Below are 21236 nucleotides of genomic sequence, written 5' to 3'. Positions count from 1 at the left end.
GTGGGGTTGTGGGGGGGGTTATTTTCTTTTTTGAGCTTTTCTACATTTTCAAATTTTCCTACAATGAACACTTGTAATTAGCTTTAGAAAATGTTACTTTCGATGAAATTTTAAAAAAGATGCTCAGGCATCACAGAGGGAACATACAACATGGTCCCGTCCACGCGAATTTAAAGTGTGTGTGTTGTGACCCCAACTTTGGAGCCAGACTTCCTGGGTATGAATCCTGGCTCCCCCACTTACCATCTAGGTGACCTCGGGTAAGTGACACTGTCAGTTTCTCTATCTCTATCCTATACTGGGGATAAAAGCATTGCCTCCTGCTACAGACTAAACACTTGTGTTCTCCCCAAAATTAGTACGTTGAAACCTAATCCTAATGTGATGATATTAGTGGGGCCTTTGGGATGTCATGAGTGTGGAGCCCTTAGGATGGGATTAGTGCCCTGATTATAAAAGAGACACCAGAGAGCTGCCTGGTCCCTTCCGCCATGTGAAGAGACAGCAGAAAGACGGTCATCTATGAACCAGGAAGTGGATCTTCACCAGACACTGAATCTGCTGGCACCTTGATCTTGGACTTCTTTCTCAGTTGCCAGAACGGTGAGAAATAAATATCTGTTGTTTTTAAGCTACTTAGCCCATTCTACGGTATTTCTGTTACAGCAGCCAGAACGGAATGGAGTAAGACATCTCCCCAGAAGGTTATCGGGAGGACTGAACGAGATGCTCCACGTAAAGCTCACAGCTCAGTCCCAGGCACATTGGGAACACTCACTAAAGAATCACAGCATAAATTCACGAATAAATGACATTTAAAAAAGAAGAAAAAGAAAAGAAAAATCAACCAGCAAAGGCCAACTGGAAGGAAATGCACCACAATGTCTCCATCATTTCCTCTTAGTAGTAAGATTATGAGGTAAACCATCAATTAATAGTAGTATTGTTTTCTTTAATTTCTACACTTTTCACATTTTGAAAAGGAACATACATATAAATTACTGGATATTAAGAAAAAACAAAAAACAAAAAAACACCCTGAAAAGCCAAGAAGCAATCATTACCTCTGTGCAGGATTACAGATGACCTATTTTCTTTGCTTTTCTATACTTTCTAAAATAAATATTTATTACTATCATAGTGAAGAAAATGAGAAGTGTTATTAAAAACAAAAACTGAAGAATAGACTCACCTATTATATCCTAGAAACACGATCTCTGCAGAACCCCTGCCAGGGTCTGGGCCTTTGACGAACCACCTCTGAGCCTGAGGCCCTTTGCCTCCTACACAGACAGAGGAGTTCTGCTCACTGTTGGGAAAGGCGGGCACAATGGTCACCGCAAGGTCCCGCCCCAGGGGAAAGCAAGGTGACCCATCCCCATGGAGAGCCCCTGGTGAGGGTGGGGGATGGGGAGCTATAGTAGCAACAGTTATTGTTATCTAAGGGAGTGAGAGTGTGTGTCTGTGCGTCCTTCTTCTGTCAGCGGGGCTCTCTTTCCTCCAAGACCCAATTCCCAAGTGTAGGTGGCCCTGACCCTTCAGGCTCGCCACCTTTCTGCCAAAGGGCTGAACCTATGACCTAGTTTGGGCCAACTGGAGTTCTCTGTCTTGTTAGCTCTGTGATTGGTTCTGATATGAGCACATGACCAAAGACAAGCCAATCAGAGCCTTCTCTGGGATTTTTCAGCTACAGTTCTAGGGTAAGAAGCTCTCAATAGGAAACACCACTACTATGCTGAAAGAAAGTGAAGCTTAGCTGCTTGTGCCCTTCATAACTGCCATGTGGAGTGGGCCTGTCCGAGAAGTGAGCTCTAATAGCATCATCTGAGCCCCTGCATCCAGACTTCCCTGGACTTTTATTACCTAAGCTGATAAAAGCCTGTTTTCTTTAAGCCGGTTTATATTGGAACTTGCTACAGAAGAGTTCTAACTAGAAGTAGGAGAACATAATAGCTTTTACTTAGTAAGTGCTTACTAAGTGCCCTGGTACCATGTCATCCTCTACCTATTTATCCACCCATCCATCCATCCATCCAATCAATAGACAGCTACTGAATAGCAAGGGTGGGCCAGGCACCTTACTCAGCACAGGGGATACAGCAGTGAACAAAAAATATAGTCTCTTTCCTTAGGGAGCTTATATCCTATTAGGAAACAATAAAAAACAAATTCAAAAGTAACTAAAATACGTAATTGAGATTTGTGAATAAGTGCTAAAAGGAAACAGCATACTGAGACAAAGTGGCGGGTATGACTGGGGGGCGGCATCTAATTTTAGACAGGATGGCTTCTCTGAAAAGCTGACTCTTAAGCTCCTGTCAGAGGATGAGAAGGTGCTAGCCATGAGAGTATAGAAATTTCCAGGCAGAGGAAACAGAACACACAAAGGCCCTGGGCTATGACAGGAAACAACCTGACCTGTCCTAACATGAGGGGAAGAGTGAGGAGGGGCAGGAGGCAACACAGAAGGAGGCAGATACCGAATGCTCCAGAGCCTTGAAGGTAATGGTGAGGAGTCTGGATTGTATGTTGAGCGCAACAAGACACCAGTGAAGGACTGTACTCAGGAAAGTGAGGTGGTTGGACTGGGGTTTTAAGAAGAATCACTCTTGGCTCATGAACAATGAAATGGAGGGAAGGGCAAGAGTGATACAAAGAGTGATGTAGGTGCTACTGCACAAGTCCATGCAGTAGCTAGGACTAGGGAGGTGGCAGTGGTGAAAAAGAAACATAGATGGATTGGGGATATATATTTGGAAATAGAGCTGGTGGGATTTGCTAGTCAACTGAATGTCGAGGTGGAGGAAGCAGAAGGAATCAGAAATGACTCCTCAGTTTCTAGCTAGAGCAGCTGACAGATGAGTTAACAGGCTCAGAGAGGTAAGGGACTTATCCAAGGTCACACCACTGGCAAGTGGCAGAGTTAAGCTTATGTCTGCCTCCCAACAGCAGGGTCTGGGCTGTCTAATTCCAGAGGTCACGCTCTTAAGCGATCTTTCTTTCTAATCTTGCTGCCTGCCCAAAGGCATATAGCTGGAAGCAAGGACCACTGAAATTTATATGCTGATTTTTTTAAAAAAAAGAAGAGTAATGAGAGAAGAGACTTTTTGCTTTAAGATAATTAAAACAGTGTGGTGTTGACACAAGGATTTCCCAATATCTAGCTGGGCAGATCTGTTCTAGAGCAATTTTGCGTTTGAGGCAGTCCCTGGAGAAGGTGGACAGCTGACAACCCAGGAGCTAGTGGCCCCAGAGGAGGCTACAGGCACACAGTCATGCTCAAGTCCAGCCCGTTGCCAGTGGAAACCAGAGGCAGCTCAGGAACCCCAGGCTACAGCAGGCCATCGGCAGCCCCCAAAATCCTCCCCAGAGACCCTTGCAATTCAACCTTCACTAGCTCAGATGAGAGAGTTCCTGAGACCTAAGAGACCAAAACTCTTTGGATAATCTTATTTAGATTCAGTCATTCAACAAGAACACCTATTACACGCCAGGCACTGGCGATAGAGCAGTGAACAAGACAGCCAGGTCCCTGCCCACATGGGACTTTCGGTCTCGTCAGTTTTCGCTGGGCTTGGCAGCCCAGAAATCGAAAGGATTGAGGAGATGGGCTCACCATTCAAAAATGCCAACCAGTGCGGGCTAAGCAGAGCCGTCATCTCATGATTTTTCTGATTTCTAGGAATCAGGCGCACCTCCTCGCTCAAAGCTTAAAAGAGGGCACTTTGGTTCACGATCAGAAAAATAAATCACTTCATCAATGGGAGGGAGTGATGTCTGCAAGTCCTGTAAAGACAGGAGCTCACAGGCAATGCCTAGGGCAGCACCTGGCACAGAACAGGAGGTAAGTGCACGTTCACTGGGCGAACGCATGATTAGACAAATAGGAGGAAAGTGAGCACGCCCTCAGCTCTGTGTCCACCCCCCCACATTTCATCCTTTCCTCCCTCTGGACCCGTCAGTCTGCTTTGCCCCGTGGTTATTTGGAGATGTGTACATCCCACCACCCTGTAAGCCCTCCGGGGCAGACTGCACTCTGCTCATCAATGAATCCCCTGTGGTAATTTATCTGGGTACCTGGCACAAGGTAAGTGATTATTGTATGTAGAATAAATGGATAGAAAGGAAAGAAAGAAGGAAGGGATTGAGGAAAGGAGGAAGGATAGAGGGAGGGAGGAAGAGAAAGGAAAAATGGGGGAGGGGAGAAAGGCAGGAGAAAAGAAAAGAAAGAAAAAGATTGAGAGAGAGGGAGAGGGTGGGGGAGCAGGAGGGGGAGGGGAGAGGGAGGAAGATTGGAAGAAATAAAGATCAATTCAATTACACAACTACATACAATAGCCCCAGGCTGAGCTATTCTGGGTAAGACGTCAGATGACAAAATCTGTCAGGGGAAGGAAGCCTGGATTTGGAGTCACAAGAACGTGAGTTTGACTCCTGACCTGCCTATCGGCTCGCTGTGTGTCGCTAACATGTCACTCAACATCTCTGAGCCTCGGTTTGCTCAGCTATAAAGTGGGGATCATAGTGTTTCTCCCACGGCCCCCACCCACCACCCAAGGTATAAGGATTAAAGAGGATGGTATCTGTAAAATGCTGCCTTGTAGTTTGCCCTCTTCCTCCCATATCCCGACTTTAGGTCTTCTCCCGACTGGTTGGGTGATGCCCACATGGCAGTCCACCACCCAGGCCTCCACCTCCCAGCCGCACTGGGCTGGTACCGAGATCAGCGCCCAAGATCTCAATTCCTCAGTATGGCGGCAGCCCCAGGCCGGTGGGGCCGATTGTTGGCCTGGATCCCTGCATGTGGCTGGGTGAGGGTGTGTGCTGCATTCCGAGGAGGCTTCCAGATGCCAAAGAGCCAGGCTGTCAGGATGGCGGGGCCTCTGGCTCCCAAAGGGAGAGGGTGGGGACGGGAAGAGGGATGTGAGGAGACGCTAGGCGCGAGGGTGGCAGGATTCATGTCTATTAAAGCTGAACCCGGGAGCCAAATACCTGTTCACTCTTCTGGTCGAATCTTACACAGCCTCCCGCTCCACAAGGCCTACATCCCGGGGCCCACAGAGCCAGAGCCACTCCCAGCCAATGGGAAACCAAGATGGTGGCAGAGGTCAGGCAGCTTTCTTCCCCATCCCCAAGAGAAGGCCTGACTTTTACACATGGGAATGCACGGACAGAGGGAAGGGAAACCTGCCTAGTCGGGGCCACCACAAAAACCCCTTACCGGACCCGCCTGCATCTTCAGTTCAAAACACGCCACCAGCGAGACCTTATTCGGGGACCCTGCGGCCTGTGGAATCCAGCCTCCGCATCATCCAGGCTCCCTCCTAGCACTGATCCCAGCCAGCGCTTGCCGCTTCCTTTAACAACTACCAACAGGGAAATTGCTGAAGAAAAAAACACGGCTCCATGCCAGCCGGCTCTGAAATCATTTCCCCAGCTGCAGCCGGAACGTGAAGCTGTGATTTTTAGTTTTTAACCTATAGATGCGGAAGGGGGTGGAAATAGTCACAGAGTGTGACTCTAGATGCCCCGGGAAGGGGCCCTGCCTCTAAACTCAGTCTCCTGCTCACTCCCTCATCCTGAAGTCCCCCCAACCCTCCAGACCTGCTCCCCACTCCTCACCAGCCAGGGGCACTGTCTCACCTTCCACCCACCCACCCCCAACCCCGATGAATCCAGCCTTCTCACTAGGAGGAGTTCTACTTTCCTTCAAACAATCCTAATGTTCTCTGTCTTCCTCTCTCATGCACACACCCTTCCATGATCTCCCAGATAAAACCCCAACCCCTACGCTCCACTCATGGAGAGATCCACGAACCAACCCTGTTTCCTCACCGATCTCCTCCCGGACCAGCCCTTTGCAAACGCTTCCCGTGAGGACGGCACCAGCTTTTGAGACCCAGACCCCGGGGTCTTTGCAGTTACTGTACCCTCCCTCTGTCTAGTGTGTCCTTCCCCTTCCCGCCAGGCTAGCCCCCCGCTAGCACCCACGGTGAGTTTGCCCGCTTGCTTCCACAGACCCCGGGCTGGCTTCCGTCCGGGCACTCGGTGCCAGCTGTTGATCGTGCATCTCCCGCCAGCCCGAGAGCTCCTGGCACTGGGGAGAGCGTGTTTAGCATCCCGGCTCTCAGCACACGGCCCCAGCAGCACGGGCTCCAGACCTGTGCTGCCCAATCACAGCAACTGCCAAATGGCTACTTAAATTAAAATTCCGTATGATAGAAACAAATTTTAATTTCACTTTCTCCGTCGCACTACGCATATTTCAAGTGTCCCCCGCCGGGCCACATGTGGCTGGTGGCTACACCACTGCAAAGGGCGGAAGAGAATGTTTCTAGCATCACAGAAAGTTCTATTGGACAGTGTCACTCTAGACAAAGGACTGATGGTTGGGTGAATAGAAGAAGGCATCTCCAGAGCTGCCCGTCTCCAGCATCCACAGAGGAGGGAGAAGAGGAGTCAGTGTCACACAGGTCAGAGTGCCTGCAGCAGGCTCTGGAGACGCCGAGGGCTGAGATGTGTCCCCGGTGGGAAGAGGAGGAAGAGTGCAGAGTCCCTTCATCCACACCAGAAACCCAGAAGTGCCACACCGCCCTGCGGCCACTTCCACGTCCGTCCCCTCTCTTCATCCAGCAGGAGGGCATTCTTTCCTGGAAACGGTATGGCCACAGACTGGTGACCACAATCTAAGGATGAAGCTGAAATACTATTTAGATAACCCTAGAGGCCCAGATCCTGGGAAAGCGATTTTGAAAAGGAAGGAGGAGGTTATACATGGATACATGGCTACACACACGTATGATGCAGGTATTTTCCTGGGGGAAAAATTAGAGCCCCGGTCACGAAGCCATGAAGCCTCAAGATCAGCAGAGAACTCAAAGAGGCTGAAGAGACAAGTCCCATCACACAAAGACCATCCCCAGAGGCCTCGGGGAGCAGCCCTGGGGCAAATCATCTTGGGGGTATTGACTGCACCAATGCACCCCCATAGCTCAGCACAAGGAAATTGCCAGACTTCATGGATTTTGATCCCTTCCCCAAAAAGCCAGACAGAAAAAGGACAGGTAGAGACCCCGTTTTCAAGTCTGGCACCCCCAGCCTCCATCCCACTGTGACTTTCGCTCATTCCTCAGTCACTTTTCACCAGCAAATATCTGCCAAGGGCTTCCCATATGCCAGGTGCCATGCTGCTGGGCACCTGGCTTCTTCTGGGCATAAGCTGATGCCTTCTGTGTGGGCCTCTATGTGCACAGGTGGGCACCCCTCCAACACAGCCATTCCTAAGATACCACAGAGAAATCCAACCTCTTCCTACTCTACTGCTAAAGAAGAATGAGGTGGGTTTGCATGGACTAACACAGACATGAGATTCAGACTGAAAACCCACAGGATGATATATATTCTATGATCCCATTTCAGCATCTAAAAAAAAAAAAAAGGAAATTTGGATGTGAATAAAAACAATGTGGTACCCTGGATTGGAACCTAGAACAGGAAGAGGACAGTAATGGAAAAACTGGTGAAATCCAAATAGAGTCTGGAGTTTAATTAATCGTCATGTACCAATGCCATGTTCTGAGTTTCCACGAATGTACCCTGGTAACGTATGATGTTAATGATGGGGGAAGCTGGGTAAGGGGTACATACGGGAACTCTGCTCTCTCTCTGCAACTTTTCCGTAAATCTAAAACTATTCCAAAAGAAAACATTTATTTAAGAAAATAAACAATGATTTCAATGACATTCGGAAGTCAAAGGATTCTGTCTCTGAGGCCAACTTTGGAAAGGCATGGGGCTTTCGTGCTGTTTGGAACTTTGGTTTCTGAAATTTGCACCTATTCTCGAACCAATTCTGGCTGAAAGCACACAGGATGCATCAAGGCCTGGCAGGGTGGGGTGGGTGCCAGAGTCCATACAACTGCCCGGGTTAAGAAACAGAACAAGACAGGCCAACGCCCCAGGGCTGGCCTTGAGGCCAGGTCCGGAGCTACTCTAACTCTGCCCCCGCCGCCCCCCCCCATGGCAAGGAGAAACTCTAAGGAGCACAGCGAGTGAAGGCAGCTCCTCCCCGGTCAGAAGGGGCTGGGATTTCTAAAGGAAACAGCCGTCTTTCCAACCTTCAGGACACTCTGGCCCATAGCCCAAGAACTGACATGAGATCTGGGGGGAAGAAAAAGACTAATCTTGAGAAGAAGGGTCTGGGGAGTCTGGAGGAAGATGGAGTGACACCTGGCCAGTGTTTCCTTGTGGTCCTTAAAACCCAGGCAGCCTGGCCTGCCCTTCTCCTGCTCCCCAGCCCCTCTGGCCTCATTTCCTCCAGCCCACCGGTGATGGTGACGACGGCGGTGAGGATGCCAATGGTGGTAAGGATGCCCATGTGTGGCCCTTGGGAGCAGCAGGAGGTGGGAGGCGGACACTGGGCCCGGCTCCAGTTGGTCCCATGTGCTGCCTTCTGTCTTAAGTCCTCGGCCAACTCCCACTGCCTCTTGATTCAGAAAGCTGCCCCCCAGCCAGCCCCTGTTTCCATCCACTCCCCTAATGGCTATTTACAGCTGCCTGGTGTACAAGCCTCCAACAGTCTCTGTTGGGTCTGACTCTCACTCAGAAATAATGGCAGCTGAGGATGAGGTGAAGAAACTGCCTTAATTTTCCCTCTTCCACCCCAGCAAACACCACAGTGCCTCGAAGTGCTTGACCCTCACAACTGCCTCAGCGAACACATGGCACATGGGTTACTCCCCCATTTTACAGAGAAGGAAACTGAGGCTTAGGGAGGTTAAGGGTTTGGCCAGGTTCCCAGAGCCAGGCCAAGAACCCAGGCATTTCTAAGAGGCAGGAGAGAGACGTGGCAGAGAGCGAGGACTCAGTGCATACACAGCACTTGTACTACACGCCAGGTGTGCTCTCTATATGTCAGTTTTGAGGCAAACTGAGCAGGAGACCCTGCGGGGTCCCAGGAGCCCCTTAGTCATGGTGCAGACCCATAATCACACTACAGAGGCCTCCCAGCAAGAGACTGGTCAGGCCTTTGGAAGCACAACCCCTTAATAAATGAAAGGTGGTCCATATGTCAGAAGGGCTCCCTGGGGCTCCGGCCTTCCTGGAGAAGGCCCCCTCCCCTGGGAGCACCAACTCTCCCAGGGGTCTTTCCAGAGGCTGACTCATGGGCAGCTGGGCATGACTATATGGGGCTATAGTCCCAACAGTGGCCTATCTTACAGGCTTGAAAAGCCAGACCCTGGAATAACCCGTGTCACCACCCACTCAGGACCAAACCCTTGACTCAGGGTACATCCACCATGTCATGATGAGATCCACCCTTCCTCCCTTCTTCTCAAACAGTCATCACATCAGGCCCCATACTCAAAGGGGATTCTGTGACCAACAACCAGAGCAGGCAGGTCCCTGTCTCACGGAGCTTGTACTCCAGCGGGAGAGGAGACAGACCACGAGCAACAAATAAGTTACAGAAACTCCAGAAAGTGATTGGTGTCCTTGAGAACATCAGCCAAAGTGCATTGGTAGAAAATGAAAGATAGGCGTGACCTTTAGGCCACATCATCAGGGAAGACTGCTTGGAGGAAGTGACAATAGACCTGACACACTAGAATGATGTCCACGGGCTGAGCCTAGGAAAGAGCACTCCAGGGAGCAGGAGAGTGGGTGCAAAGGTCAAACCAGAGGGAGCGAAGGGGAGGGGGAGCGAGATGAGGCCAGAGAGAGGCGGGCAGAGGTCAAAGTGTGTGAGGCATCTGGGGTTTATTCGGAAAGGAGTGGGAAGCACTGGAAAGTGACGTGATCCAATTTACGTTTCTTCGCGGGCACTCTGGCTGCTGTGTGGAAAATGCAATGAAGCAGGTGAATGATAAAGCAGGGAGACAGTTCCAGGGTTGCTGTAGGAGTCTGGGCGAGAGAGGATGGGGGCCTGGACCATGGTGGCGGGGGAAGGGAGACATGGAGGGAGGTGGACGGGTCTGCAGTATGTCTTGGGGCAAGAGTCACTGAGCAACTGGAGACGCTCGTGCCGTCTCACCCTGAGCCCGCCATCCCCACACAGCTCTCTGCTCAGACTCTGCCCCAGTGCTCCACGCCAGCTAGCATCCTGGCTCCCAAATACACCTGGCTCTTGGGCTCTCCTGCCTGCCTGACCACTGAGCACAAAGGAGCTCGCCCCTCATTTACCACCCAGCTCTGACTATCACGCATGACTTTGTGATTCAAACATCACCTGACTCAGGATCTGCTTTACCTCTGGACCCGGCTGGGAGACCCCTGTACTGGCTGCCACCAGAGTGCTCCCCAGAGGCCAAAAAAGCCTCTGTAGCCAGCCTTCGTGGTACTGGCTTCTGTCCTGGGCACAGCTGGCTCCTGTCTCAAAGACTGACATGGGTGGGGCTGGGTCTCCTGCACACTTCGCATCTCTGGAGATCTGAGGGAAACCCCTTGAGGAGCAAAGCCATCTGCCAGAGATGTCTCAGGCCCAAGAAAGGAAGTTAGAAGGCACAGTTCGGAGTCCAGCAGGCCCAGGTCTGAACCTCAAGTATGTCCCTGTTACTAGCTCTGGGACCCTCATAGAGCCCCTCGGCCACTCTGAACCTGGTGGTCCTCACAGCCAAGTAGGGATAACACTGATGAGATGCTGGGCAAGTCACTGCCCTCGTGGGGCTCCAGTATCTCCAGCTTAAGCTACAGACATGAGTGTGAGGGGAAATGGCTTCATCCTGAGATTTTAGGGAGGGGTGGGGAGCCCCTAGAGAAATTTTAGGGGTTGGCCTGGGGAGCTGGAGGGACCATTCAGTTCTTCCTAGTCTCCAAGCCCATGATTTTAAATCTGTCACCATGGATTAACCATTATATGTTTGGATCTCCTTCCTGTATGGCAGAAAACTGTTAGGCAGGTGGGGATGGGTGGGTGGGGAGACAGATGGAGAGATGTAGAGAGGTGAAGTTCATATTACATATTATGTGTTATTATACATATACATTATACACATTATGTGTTACACGTACGTGGAACTGTTAATAATGCCCAAGGTACCTCCAGCTCACAAAACAGTTTCCCTCAACCTTCACATGGACCAACTCTTTTCTGCCAGTTTCTTAAAAGCTGGCATATGCCACAAATATGAGGGCCACTGGGGCCGGGGCCAGGGCCGGGAGCATGTAAGGTGCTGAGAGCGCCCCTGTGGGTCCCCCCCATTCATTCCCATCTTCTTCCACCCCCTTCCCAAAACCTGTTATGCTCATGTCACCTCCTGTCCTGGAATCTCTCCTAGGGAAAATTCTTAAATACACAAATAGCTTCCCAAATAATATTAACCACCTGTTATATATAATAGTCAACAACTGGAATTAATCTTTGCCTGGTAAACTACAGCACATACACTTCAACATTATGCGTCCACTTAAAAAAAGGCTGGGGGTTACTAAGTGTGAAAATACGGGAAAAACAGGCTGGTTAGCAGGTCAAATGATAAGAGCAAAATATAAAATTGTTTATTCAGGATGGTTTAAACCAGTGTTGCCCTAGAGAAATATAATGCAAGCCACATACTTAAATTTAAATTTTTGAGCAGCCACATTTTAAAAAGTAAATATCTATGAAATTACTTTTAATCACATTTTATTTAGCTTAATATATCCAAAATAGTGTCATCTCAACAGATTAAAATTTTAAAGTTGTTAATATTTCCTTTTCTTTTTTCTGTATCAAGTCTTCATTCAGCACATCTTTGAATTTATATCTTTGAAATCATAACACATCTCAGTGTGGACTTGCCACATTCCAAGTCACAATATTAGCTACCTTACTAGACAGCACAGGTCTAACCCACTAGAGATTTTTTAAAGACTTAACTATTAGGGTAAAAAAAAAAGACTAGAAGGAAAAAATCAAAAATCTTAATGATCACAGATTTTTCTCTGAGTAGTGGGAATATGTATGTGATTTTTCCCCTCCCTTTTCTGTTTTCCAAAGTGTAAATGAATAAAGTATAAAATGAATTCATATTACTTTTAAAACAATAGCAAGAGTCCATCTTTTTAATTTTAGAAGAGAAATAAAGGATTTAAAAGACCTGGCTGGGTGAATCACACCTGCCAAGCATTGATTTATTGATGTCCCGTGAGAGCTGTCCTGGACCCCTGACCCTTTCCATGCAAGCTGGTTGATTAGTTAGTGGGTAGGTGGGTGGGTAGGTTGGATGGATGGCAAGAGAGAACAAAGGAAGGAAAATAATATATTACTGCAGTTACAGGAGAAAACTAAACTCAGACCCTTGCTTCCAAATTCCAAAGCTATCATTTACTAGCTGTACGATTTTAAACAAGTTATTTGACCCTTCTGTGCTTTAATCTTCTCAAGTATAAAATGGCAATAATGATAGTAACTCCTTCACAGGGTTTTGTGAGAATGAAGTGAGATTCTCTGCACAGAGTGTTTAACACAGTGTCTGTTGCACAGCCGATGTTTCCAGAAATGTCGGCTGCCGTCCTCACGGCGAACCTATGAGTGGTGTGGTCAGGCTGTCTGGCTCGTTAAGCGATGGCACCCAGGACACATACTAGAGCCACATGTACCCTGAGTCCCTCCTGTTGCTGCCATCTCCCCACATCCCTTTCCTGAGTATAGAGCACTAGCCACAGTGGAGCTGGTCCTCGGGTTCGTGCGTGGTCCCTTTGCTTGACTACCCCCCCCATACCCCACCCCCAGACCCCAATCCCCACAGCCTGGCCCACGTACCTGTACCACCTCCGGCCTCACGTTAAAGGTGCAGAGCCAGTCGCTGAAGCGAGGGTAGCTGTTGAGCTCCGGAGTCCTCTCGCTGGGAGCCACGCTCAGCTTGCACTGTCGCTGCTTGCAGATGTACCGGACCAGCTTTGCCTGCGGGAAGTCCAGGAAAAGAAAAGTGGGTTCATTCGGGGCACGTGTACGTGGCAGCCCCAAGCATGATATGGGGAGCTCTGGCAAACACGAGCCGTGTGATAAGGACAGGGTCCTGCCAGGTGCCCCCTCTGCTGCCATTCAAACAGGGTGAAGCAGGAAACCCTAGAGAACCACCCCTTACCCCACCCAAGGCTGGCTGGCACGGCCTCCCCTCTCGGGACCACGTTCTTCAGAGAGTAATTGTCGAGACTGGGCAGAAGACAGAACCGGGTTAAATGGAAGAAGGGCTTCCTGCTTGGGGCAAGGGGAGGAGGAGGGGCGCGACAGTGATTGACGATGTGGAAGACATGGGGGTTTGGGGAGGATGAGTAACCTTCCACTTAGGCTGCTTCCAGCCTAGAATCAGATTGCCTGGGCTGGGATCCGGGGGCTCAGACACACCCTAGCCCTGTGACCTTGGACAAGCTACTTAACACCCCGCCCCCAGGAAAGTCTCAGTTTCCTTCTCCAGAAAATGGGGGTAATAATAGAACCTCCCTCTCTGGGGGGGCAGAGAAGAAATGAAGCACTCAGTGTGTGCCTGGCACATAGCACACACACCGTGAGTGCTGGCCAGGCCTGTGGGCTGTGGCATGGCTGGCAAAGGTCTCTGACTTGGGTCCACCAAGACCCATCCCTGAAATGTATGCAAATTTCAGACATGTGAATCTGTGCATTTTCCAGGGAAGCGTGTCCACAGCTTTCAAAAGACTTTCAGAAGGCTAAAACTTCAAAAAAATAAGGGTAAATTAAAGTCAGACTAGTATTCTCTTTGACAAACGCTGGGCCCCGACCAACCGGGTGCTGACGGATGCAGAGGGGCAAGACCTGCAGCGCGGGCGCAGCGGGGGCTGATTGAGAAGGAGGAATGGACTTGAACAGATGGAAAATAAGCGCACAACCCAAAGAGGACCAGGCTCCGCTGAGACCCAGCGACCCAGGCACCCGTTGAGAGCTTCCCCCAAAGGCAAGCACCACCTTCAAAGTCTTGGACAAAGGAACCCTGCCATTGGAACCACTTCCCAGGACCTGCTGCCCACTTCAGGGTTTTTGCCCTTGTTAATTCATTCCTTTTTCTTTCATCTGTAAATATCTCAGTATATTTTCTCTATAGAGTAAGGATTCTTTTTGTTAGCACAGTTGCAATGCTAAAAAATAATTACTGATACTTAATAATTTAAAATTTCAAATATTTAGAAAGCCTCGCAATTTCCAAACAGGAGCTCTTGACCATTTTTGGACCATGGACCCCTTTGGCAGTCTGGGGAGGTCCCTGATCCCTTTCTAAGAATAATGCTTTTAAATCCATAAAACAGAACGCTTAGGATTACAAATGAAATCTATTATATTTAAATATACTTACCAAAATATTACTTAAAATTGTGATAGAGTACTATAAGCTTCTTTATTAAAGCATCAAGCAATATCTAGCAATGGGTCTCATACCTTTGAAGTTGTGACAAGTATAAACTGCTTTTTCAGATAGCCCCACAACTGTCATGTGATATGAAAACAGCTGTGATTTCTACTGGTGACCAAGCCGCACATATTTGCTAAGACGGCTGTGCCTTGTTGCCTCCATTCAAATTGAACAACATACTAAATTTCAGATAAGGTTAATGAAAAAAAATGAAGGTACAGTTCTTTTCCCCTCCAAATTCATGGACCCCCTGAATTCTATCCACAGACCCCAGGTAAAGAACCCTTATGGCTAGAGGGATATGAGGTGTGAAATGAGACCCATAACGACAACAAAACCATTGTTTCTACATCAGTCTTTCTGAAGTTTCCCCCAGAAATGTATCTGGTCCCAGGCTCACAATCTGCTAGACTCAGGGGCACGGGCCCTCTCCTGCAGCCCTGAGCTCTGTTAAGTCCTGCTATCTACAGAGCTCAGTGGCAAGTGGGGACAATTGCTAGAGAGGAAACAGTAAGTCAGAACAAAAATAATTCCACTCATTGTACAGTTTTGATGTTTAGTGAAACTTAGACAAAGGCAAACCCAGTGGCATTCCTGCACCACATACCCTTCAGGTACCCAGAGCAGACATTGCTAATTGAACATTCTCTGCTGAGGCTTTCTACCTCTGAGCAGACATTGCTAATGGAATGCTCTCTGCTGAGGCTGGCAACTCCGGGTTGCCACACAAGAAGTGTACTATGTGCTGTCCTATTATGGAACCTAGGCCCCTGGGAGCATTAGAGCATGAAGCTAACAAATGTGAAGACACAAGTGCTGCTTTCATTCTACGGGGCTAAGTAGAGGCACTCATGTCCCACTCTGACCCATCTCTCCCAATGTGACCAGAGGCCAATTCCAAGTTCAGGGCTTCAACTTTCTTTTCCAGGCTCACCTTCACTCCACCCAACCTGGGTGCTCCAGGGATTCCATAAATACCTTCTGTACTTCCCTACTCCCAGGCCTCTGCTCAAACTGCTTTGGCAGGAAATCCTTCCCTCCTCCAGCCACAATGTCCTTGGCCTGGGCAAGACCTCCCGGGCTAATTAGAATCCCTCATCTCCCCTTCCGAGTGCACTGTCTACACCTCTCTGGTAGCGCCTATCACAGAGGGGTTCATGTTCGAGCTTCTGACTGGGTCTCCCCCAATAGATGTGAGCTCCCAGGGCAGTGGACACAGCACAGGCTTCAGAGTTGAAGAGAATCTGGGTTCAAATCTAGTTTCTGCCATTTAACAGCCGTGTGACCTCGGGGAAGTGCATTAAACATCTCTGAGTCTCGGTTCTCTCATCTGTACAACAGCAAGGATGATACCAGCTTGCAGTTGGTTGGGAGGATTGAATTATAGTATGGAAACCATCCCCAAAGAATAGGTTAGTCCCACATTATTCTACATCAGGGCAGGGACCGTGCCCACCTCATTTGACTGTCCCCACATGCCTATTACTGCATCTGGCACGTAACATGTGCTCAAAGATGCCTGAGGAAGGAAGGAGGGAAGAAAACACAGGGGCCTTATCCCCACGTTGAAAGGTTTCTCACAGCCAGGGCTTCCTTCCACTCCAAACTGCTCTCAAACCACAGCGTCAAATTGCTGACCAAAGACAAGGCGATAAATCAAATAACTGTGCGAAGTCAAAACCATTCTTTTCTGCATGAACCAAAGAGCTCAGGCTGCTGGCACTAACATCAGCAGCAAAGAGGGCCGACCGTCACCAGCCCAAGTGTTTCGAGGGCTGCACCCCTAGGAGCCAATTAATAACCCATCCATTCTGCTAAGACTTTGGCCATCCCAGGTCAACATCAAGATCAGCCAGCCTGGCCTTGACAACGAGCCAGTATCTGGTGGCTTTATTGCATTCAGCTCTGCCAACATGTCCCGCCCTTTTCAGCCTCAAGGCCCGCAGCCCTTGGCCCTCTACCAGGAAGGCTCATCCCATTGACCTCTCAGCCTCCACAACTCAGCTTAGATATCCATTCCTCCAGGAAGACTTCACCAAGCCCTTCAGCCCTGTTCTTCACAGCCCCAGCCCTTCTCCTCCATCAGATCACACAGCACAGTTCTAGTATTTTATTTGTCTGCTTCCTTCTTTAGACGGGAAACTCCCTGAAGCCAGGGGTCTGGTCTATGTTCTTGATCACCTGATCACCACTAGACCCCCAGGAGCCAGCACAGCACCTGGCATGTGGTCTGCTATTGTAAAACCTTAGTTGAATGAATGGACAAATGAACACACAATACATTTTGGAGCCCCGACGGGCACACATGTTTATTAAAGTGACAGTGGAAAACAAATGCCAATCAGGCAAGTGATGGCTCAGGAGCTTGAGAGTCTCAAAAACCAGGGGGAGTTCCCCCAAAGCGGAGCGAGCGGTTTCTTTTTTTAAAGGCTGTTAGAGATCCCCACTAGGCAGCCCAGAGGGGGCCCCTAGGTAGGACCATGCATAATTTAAAGGGATTCCTCACTGCACGTAGTTGACAACCCATAAGCCTGGCCACCTGTGCGGGGACCAGGAAAGGGGATGAGTCGGGGTGCACTGCGACCCAACTGCCCGCGGGACCGGTGTCCTAGAGCTCGTGAAGAAGAAACGACGCCTGCAGATTTGGGTTCTGCTTAAGGAGGTGCCCGGCATGCAGCAGCTCCCACCTGAGCAAAAATAAGGCTGCTCTCACTTTTTAGAAAGTTGGTTGCAGTCGCAGAAACACCCAGGGGCTACTTTCCCAGGCAAGCCGTAGCAGGGCCTGCCGGCCCAGCACCAGGGGCCTCCGTGAGGGCTTTTCATGGGTAGCGTCATTTTCTCTTAACCACAAAACCGCAAGATATAAATTCTTCGGAAAGAAGAGCACCTGGGGGTTCCAGCGATGGGACCAGCAGCAAGAGGGAAAGAGCCATCAGCACTCTGACCACAGGCGAGGACCTGGGGCTGGAACGAAAGTCTTCCTCCACCCCTGATACTCTTTTGCTTCATGGGTGTGCGTCCCGTCCCTGCCCTGACACTCAGCCTGATTTAAAGAAGGAGCAGAAGAGCGTCACGTCAGCCTGCAAATGGTCGGTGGGTATCACCGAGACACGGTACACAGCAGGCGCTCACTAAGTGTCCAAGGCTGAAAGATCTAGGCTCTGGTCCCAGCTCTGACATTTATGGTCAAGGCTCTTGGGGAAATCCCCCCTAGCTCAGCTTCAATCTCACTATAAAAAGGGTAACATTTTATGGAGGTTGGGGTCCAAATATATATGAAAGTGCTTGGAACAACACCGACAAAAATACAGGCCCAGTACATTACCCTTGGTTACACCAAGCACATCCACGACTCAGTGTACCTCTGAGGAAAAACTCCGGCTCTCGAGACAAAGGGACCTGGCCTCAAAGCCCCTCGCCACCACCCTCCCTCAGCAGATGAACACAGATTTAATCTGTCAGCCTCAGTTTCCTCACCTCTAAAATGGGGTTGATCTCCCACCAAGGGCTATTGTGAAGACTTACATGAGAAAATATGGATGTAAAATGTTCAGAAAATGCCCGGCACAAGGAAACACGTGCTCAGTGGAAGCCTGGGTGGGTGATGTCCTCATCCAGTTAAGTCTTCAGGTTCTCTTACAACCTTCTTGGGTGATAGGGAGAACGCAGGTGAGGTCATGCCCATTTCAGAGATTGGGCTAAAGAAGACCCAGACGCTGGCGATGGCCTCCAGGACAACGCTGGTGATACTCACAGAGCCGGGATGTTTATTTTAAGGTCTGAGGGCCAAGACCCCGCTCCCAGGTTGACTCCAAGAAACCTGAGCCCCCCTTCTCCTTGGAGCGCTCACACCTCCACCATTAGCACCAGACGACGTGGCCGAAGTGGAGCTGCGTCGACTCTGGGGATGCCGCCTGCCCAGACAAGCACCTGTACCCCAGCCTGGCACCCCGATCAACTTCAAATATCATCTGCCAGTCCTGGCTGCGCTGGCGTGACTCCCAAACAGGCCTCCCAAACGGAGGCTGCCCTGAGCCTCCCTTCTGTGGAGATGAGGCCAGTCAGACACCCCTGAAGAGCAGACAGCAGTCAGATTTCCCGAAGCACATACCACTGAAAGAGAAAAACTTCCCCGGGAAAAGGAAGCAGCTCCCGGAGCTGTAAGGGCGCAGGAACATGAGAGGCCTTACGCGACGGCTGTGTGCGTGGATGATTTCTCACCCAGGGTTTTGCACCTTTGCAGAAAACACGTCTTTCCAGACAACTGGTTTTGCAAACAAAGTCAGCTGTACCCTAAAACACAGGGCCTGGGATGGGGAGGTCTCTTCTATGGGTGATCTGTGATCCAGGCTATAGAAGTGACCAGATGCCAAGACGGTTGTCACCCTAACCCCGCTGGCTGCTGCAGGACCCTGAGCAGATCACTGCCTTCTCAGGGTTCCAGGACTTCCCATCTCAAGCAGGGCAGGCGGGTCAGAGGTGACAGATGGTGAAATATAAATGGGCAATGAACCCCAGGCACAGGCGGAGATGGACACCAGACTCCCAGGCACAGCAGTGGGCTCTCTCAATTATGGAAATCACATCCTCAACACTTCATTATCAACCCTGGTAGTGATGATAATCTCTTCTATTTATGTATATACCTTATCCCCTTCTCTCCCTGGCTTCTCAATGAAAATTCCAGGAGGTAAAGCACTGCAGTACAAGAGTGGTGTCCCAACCTTCGCACAACCCCAAAGCTCCTAAGCATATCATCTTTCCCACAAAATAGTTCTGTGTAACCAAAACAGTCACAGATCTTTCCAGACTCTTGATGGGAGAAAAGAACTATGTCGAGACGTGGGTGCTGGTCAGGCTGCCTGGCTCACTCACCGGCTGAGGGACACCCGCCCGCCCAGCCTACAAACAGCAGCAGGCAATTCTGAGTCCAGCCTCAGCACGGAGACACGCGCAGCTTGTCACTCAGGGTCACTCACCAATAGTCAAACCACACGTGCTAATGAACCCGTGAGGCTTAAAGGTGTATTTTATTATTCTCATCTTACAGGTGAGGAAACCGAGGCTCTGAGAACTCTGTAACTTTTTTGAATCATGAAGGGACTCAGACCTCAACCCAATGCCCTGCTGCTATATTCCACACCAACTCCCCAGATAACGACTCCCTGGCCCCGCTGCTCATCTAAGCTGTCCTGACCGGCACGAGCAGGATGGCAGTGGGCAGGGTCTGCCTCTCCTGTGGCCCCAAGCCCCAGATCCAGCCACGTCCAGACTGTTCCAGGCAGTGAGTCCTCTGAATAAAAGTCACAGACTGCCCTATACTCTCCAAAGGTATCCAGCCATCATGGGCCGCCACCTCTGGTCCTGTTGTGCAAGTATCCACCCTTTGGGCTACACCCAATCCCTGGCTCCAAACCAGCTGTGAATTCCTTAAAACTAGCCACCACCCTGACTGCTACCAGGGGCCGCCCTTTTCGAGGAGACCCCGGCATGCTTTGCAGAATGAGGAGATGCACCTGGATGGGCCCTCCACACGTCCACCCTCTTCCCCTCGGCTCACTCAGCCCTCCAGGCAGCAGGACAGTTTCTGGACCAGCTTCCAGCTCACCTACACCTATGGGACCCTGATCCCTCTTCCCAGGTGGGCCACACTATATATTCTTAAGAGGACGTCCACAGCAGTCCTTGCGAGGGCCAGGTCCCTGTCTAACCCATCCCAAACTTCAGGAAGTCGCCAAAGCTCTCGGGACTTACTCCAGCCTGCCCTGTACGGTCCCTGTAGCTGCTCCTCCTTCCCCGGCACCGGCCAGCTCTGCCCAGGCCTCGGGCTGTTCCCCTTACTTCTCTTACCTCCTCCCCAAAGCTGGAGTGAGCTTCTGGGGACCTCCTGCCAACCCAGCCAGCTAAGCAGTCTGGTCTGGCTGCCACGGCCAACGTGTTGCAAAATGATTTGTGAGATTGTAAGGAGGCCTCTGGAGGTCATGACGCAGCTCATGGCTCCCCGCACAGGCCAGGCCAGGCGCTCAGCTCCAAGAGTGTCAGCGGCAGCCCTCGGCCCTGGCACCGCCGAGCCTCGCAGAGGTCTCAAGGGTACCCAGTGGGGCTGCCATTAGTGGGCAAGGGGCAGAGCGAGCGAGCATGCCAGGGGAAGTGGGGGGAGCAGAGGAGAAAGTGACCTCAATTCCCAAGCCGGGCATTTCACAACCAGCCATCCTTCACGCCCTCTGTCCCGCGCCCATGCCCTCCCGGGGAAGCCGCCACACGCGTGCATTTGTGCAGAGACAATCTCCCCGCCAAGCCTCCCACCGGCAACCCTGCCCTGACGTTAAACTCAGAGTCGGGGAACTTCAAGCACAAACAAACAAGTCCGCCCCAGACCACAAGTGGAGCCATTCCCAAGGAGGCCGGGGGTGAGAGGGCCACAGCTGGGAACTCAGGGCCTCCCACCCCCTTCGTCGGCTCCACTGGGGCTGCAGACTCTGGAGCCTGACAACCAGCTGCAGATGGGAGCTTCAAACCCAGGTTGAGACAAAACAGGATCAGACTTTGGCCTCACTGGTGGGTGTCAGTACCAGGGGCCAGCACAGCAGTGGGTGCAGGAGACCCTGCCCAGAGGCACTGATGAGTTTGTTAATTTCCTCTGTGCAATTAGCATCCCCATTAGATAGCATCCCCCATTCTAATTGCCCTGGGGCTAACTATGAGTAGGCAGGAAAGGAGGGACTGATGTGGCCTAGAAGCACTCAACAGGCTTCTGGGGAAAGATGGAGCTTGAGCCCGGCCAGGGTGACCAGCCAAGGACCCAAGTTTCCTCGGCAACACCTGCCATCCCGTCTCAAGCGCCACTGGGGTCTTGAGACTCAGCAGGAAAGGTTTTCAAGAGGAAGGCAT

At 50.5% G+C, this 21236-nt stretch overlaps 1 protein-coding gene across 2 annotated transcripts in view; it reads right to left on the bottom strand.

Annotated features, from left to right (window-relative positions):
• The window catches only part of KSR1 (kinase suppressor of ras 1), a 148099-nt gene that overhangs the window by 52505 nt on the left and 74358 nt on the right, over nt 1-21236 (bottom strand). For both annotated transcript variants that reach the window (XM_082371303.1, XM_082371304.1), the window contains exon 2: nt 12743-12883. In XM_082371303.1, coding sequence (XP_082227429.1) covers nt 12743-12883 — 141 coding nt within the window. The remainder of the gene's footprint in view (nt 1-12742; nt 12884-21236) is intronic.

This window comes from Balaenoptera borealis (genome assembly GCF_965194805.1).
Source record: "Balaenoptera borealis genome assembly, chromosome: 20".
In the NCBI taxonomy this organism is placed as follows: Eukaryota; Metazoa; Chordata; class Mammalia; order Artiodactyla; family Balaenopteridae; genus Balaenoptera; species Balaenoptera borealis.
This window is presented reverse-complemented; position numbering and strand designations above follow the sequence as displayed.